This window comes from Coregonus clupeaformis, chromosome 20 (genome assembly GCF_020615455.1).
Source record: "Coregonus clupeaformis isolate EN_2021a chromosome 20, ASM2061545v1, whole genome shotgun sequence".
In the NCBI taxonomy this organism is placed as follows: Eukaryota; Metazoa; Chordata; class Actinopteri; order Salmoniformes; family Salmonidae; genus Coregonus; species Coregonus clupeaformis.
In genome coordinates this window covers 49,951,425-49,954,772 of record NC_059211.1, presented here as the reverse complement: position 1 = coordinate 49,954,772, position 3,348 = coordinate 49,951,425, and the positions used below count along the sequence as shown (strand labels likewise).

Genomic DNA, 3,348 nt, shown 5'->3' with positions numbered 1-3,348 from the left:
GCAGCAGCTGCAGCAAGCAGCAGCAGCAGGCTAGCACAGCACAGCAGGAAGAGCAGCAGCAGCAGCAGCTAGCACCAGCAGCAGCAGCAGCAGCAGCAGCAGCAACAGCAACAGCGCAACACGGCAGCAGCAGCAGCAACAGCAGCAGCTAGCAGCAGCAGCAGAGCAGCAGCAGCAGCAGCGAGCAGCAGCAAAGCAGCAGCGGCGGCAGCAGCAGCAGCAGCAGCACAGCACCAGCAGAGTAGAGAGACAAAACAGCAGCAGTGCAGCAGCAGCAGCAGCTGCTGCAGTCAGCACAGCAGCAGCAGCAGCAGCAGCAACAGCAGCAGCAGCAGCAGCGGTAGCAGCGGCAACAGCAGCAGCAGCAGCAGCAGCAGCAGTGAAACGTGCCGCAGAGTATCAGCAGCAGCAGGAGCAGCAGCAGTGGCTGCCACAGCAGCAGCAGAGCAGCAAAGAGCAGCAGCCAGCAGCAGCAGCAGCAGCATCACAGAGACAGCAAATGTGACAGCAAGCAGCAGGCACACAGCAGCAGATAGCAGCAGCAGCAGCGGCAGGAGGCAGCAGCAACAATCAGCAGCACCACCAGCAGCAGCAGAGGACACAGCAGCAGCAGGTGCCAACAGCAGCAGCAGCAGCGCGTGCACAGCACCGAGTGCGCAGCAGCAGCAGACAGCAGCAGCAGCAGCAGCATAAGCGGCAGCAGCAGTGCAGCAGCAGCAGCGGGCAGAGCAGTAGGCAGCAGCACATCAGCAGCAGCGGAGCAGAGCAGCAAAGAGCAGCAGCAGCAGTAGCAGCAGCAGCTACAGCAAAAGCAGCAGCAGAAGCGCAGCAGCAGACGCGCAGGCAGAGAGAGCGAAACAGCAGCAGCAGCAGCAAGCACGCAAGGGCACCAGCAGCGCAAGCCCCGGCGCGAGCAGCAGCGGCGGCAGCAGCCGCCGCCAGCAGCGGCAGCAGCGGCAGCACCATGGCGGCAGCGGCACAGCAGCGACGAGTAGCCGCAGCCACCCAGCGGCCGAGCTCAGCGCACACAACAGCGCATGCACAGACCGCGCGCGAGCACCAGAGCGGCGGAGGCGCAGAGCAGCACAACAAAGCAGCGCAGCAGCAGCGGCAGCGGAGCGCAGCAGTACAGCAGCAGCAGTAGCAGCAGCAGCAGCAGCGGTGCGAATACAAAAAAAGCAGCAAGCAGACAAGAAAATCGAGCAGCAAGCAGCAGAAGCGGCAGCAGCAGCCAGCAGCAGCAGCAGCAGCAGCAAGCAGAGCAAGCACAGCAGCAGCACCAGCACAGCACAGCCAGCAGCAGCAGCAGCAGCACCCAGCAGCAGCAGCAAGAGGACAGCCGCAACAGCAGCAGCAGCAGCAAGCCAAACACAGCAGCAGCAGTATCAGCAGCAAGCAGCAGCAGCACAACAGCCAGCAGCAGCACAGCGAATGGCGAGAGCGGCAGCAGCAGAGTCAGCCAACAGTAAGCAGCAAGCACCCGCTACACAGCAGTTGCTGTTGTTGCAGCCATGCCAGCGCAGCTAAGCAGCGGAGAGCAGCAGCATGAAAAAGCATGGCAGCAACAGCAGCAAGCGCCGGTACCAGCAGCAGCAAAGCGCCAGCAGCAGCAAAGACAGCAGCAAAAGCAGCAGCACCGCAGCAGCAGCGCACATACCACAGTGCATAGCATGCAGCTAGGTCAGCAGCAGCAGCAGCAGCCAATAGCAGCAGCAGCAGCACCCAGATACAAGCCAAGCAGCAGCGCAGCAGCAGCAGGCGAGTAGAGCCAGCAGCAGCAGGTATTGCGCAGCAGCAGTTACGCAGCAGCAGCAATAGCAGCAGCGAAAAATAGCACAGCAGCAGCAAACGCGGTAAAGAACAGCATGGCAGCAGCCAAGCAGCAGCATGTACAGCAGCAGCAGCAGCGTTGCCAACAGCAGCAAGCAGCAGCAGCAAGTTGCTTGCTGAAGCATGCAAGCAGTAACAACAGCAAGGCAGCAGCAGCGAGCATGCTGGCTTCTAGCAGCAGCAGTGCAGCAGCAGCAGCAGCAGCAGTGACAGCAGCAGCAGCAGTGATTACAGCAGCACAGCAGCAGCAATAATAGCAAGTGCACCAGAACACGCAAAAGCAGCAGCAGCGAGAAGCCAGCAGCACAGGCCATGGCATATGTGCAGTAGCAACAACAGTACATGGCAGCATGCAGCAGCAAGGCAGGCAGGGTAACAGAGTGCAGCACAAAGCACTGTAGCCAGCAGCAGCAGCCAGCAGCAAAGAAAGGCAGCAGCAGCAGCATGGCATGGTTACCAAGCAGCAGCAGCAGCATGACAGAGCAGCTTAAGCAGCCACAGATAACAATTGCAGCATGCAAAGCAGCTGTTGCCACAGCAGCGAAGCGCCAGCAGCAGCAGCAGCACAAACAGCAGCAGCAGCAGCAGCAGCACCAGCAGCAGTCGCTACAGCAGTCGCGCAGCAGGCGCAGCGCAGCACAAGCAGCTGCTGCGTTGAGCCAACAGTGCAGCTGCTGGAGCAAATAAGCGCGGCTTTCCAGCTGCGAGCTCGCGAGTACCTGGCAGCAGCTAGGCAGCAGCGGCAGCCCACGCCAAAGCAGCGAAGGCAGTAGCAGCGCGCCATAACAGAGCCATAAGCAGCGCCAGCAGCAGCAGCAGCTCGCAGTAGCCAAACAGCTAAGCAGCAGCTGTTACTGCAGTATGTGTAGTATGTGCTGCCGTGTGAAGAACTGCTGTTGAAAGCAGCAGCTGTTAAAAGCGAGCGTGCTGTAGCTGCTGCTGCGTTGCGAGCACCGAAGAGCGAGCAGCAAGAGCCAAAGCAGCAGCAGCAGCAAGTACAGCAACAGCAGCACCAGCAGCAGCTAAGCAGCAGCAGCCGCAGTTGCTGTTGAGCAGCAAGTGGGCAGCAAAGGGCAGCAGTAACACAGCAGCAGCAGCACAGCGCACAGCAGCGACCAGCAGTGCAGCAGCAACAGCAGCAAGCAGCAAACAAAGCAGACCACAGAAATAGCACGTAATACCCAGGCAGCAGCGCGCTACAGCACAGCATATCGCAGCAGGCAGCAGCAGCAGCAGCAGCAAAAGGGCTGTCAAAAGCGAGCAGCGTGCCGTACAGCCAAGAGCAGCAGCATGGCAGCAGCAGCCAAAGTGTACGAGAAGCACTTACAGCAGCAGCAGCATGACAGTTGTTGCCAACAGCAAGCTGCTGCAAGCACAGTGACAGCACACAGCAGCAGAGCTGTGCTGTTGCTACAGTAACATGCAGAGCAGCAGTTGCCAACAGCAGCAGCAGCAACAGCAGCAGCAGCAGCACCAGCAGCAGCAGCAGCAATTGCAGCCCGCGTTATGTGCAGCAGC

The 3,348-nt window shown here is 60.2% G+C and overlaps 1 protein-coding gene across 1 annotated transcript in view; it reads left to right on the top strand.

Moving 5' to 3' along the window:
* Positions 1-2,882, top strand: part of LOC123481499 (uncharacterized protein DDB_G0271670-like) — a 3,199-nt gene extending 317 nt beyond the window's left edge. The window contains exons 2-4 of the mRNA XM_045205820.1: positions 770-1,363; positions 1,510-1,758; positions 2,719-2,882. Of these exons, the coding sequence (XP_045061755.1) occupies positions 770-1,363; positions 1,510-1,758; positions 2,719-2,882 (1,007 nt within the window). The remainder of the gene's footprint in view (positions 1-769; positions 1,364-1,509; positions 1,759-2,718) is intronic.
* Positions 2,883-3,348: the final 466 nt, after the last annotated feature.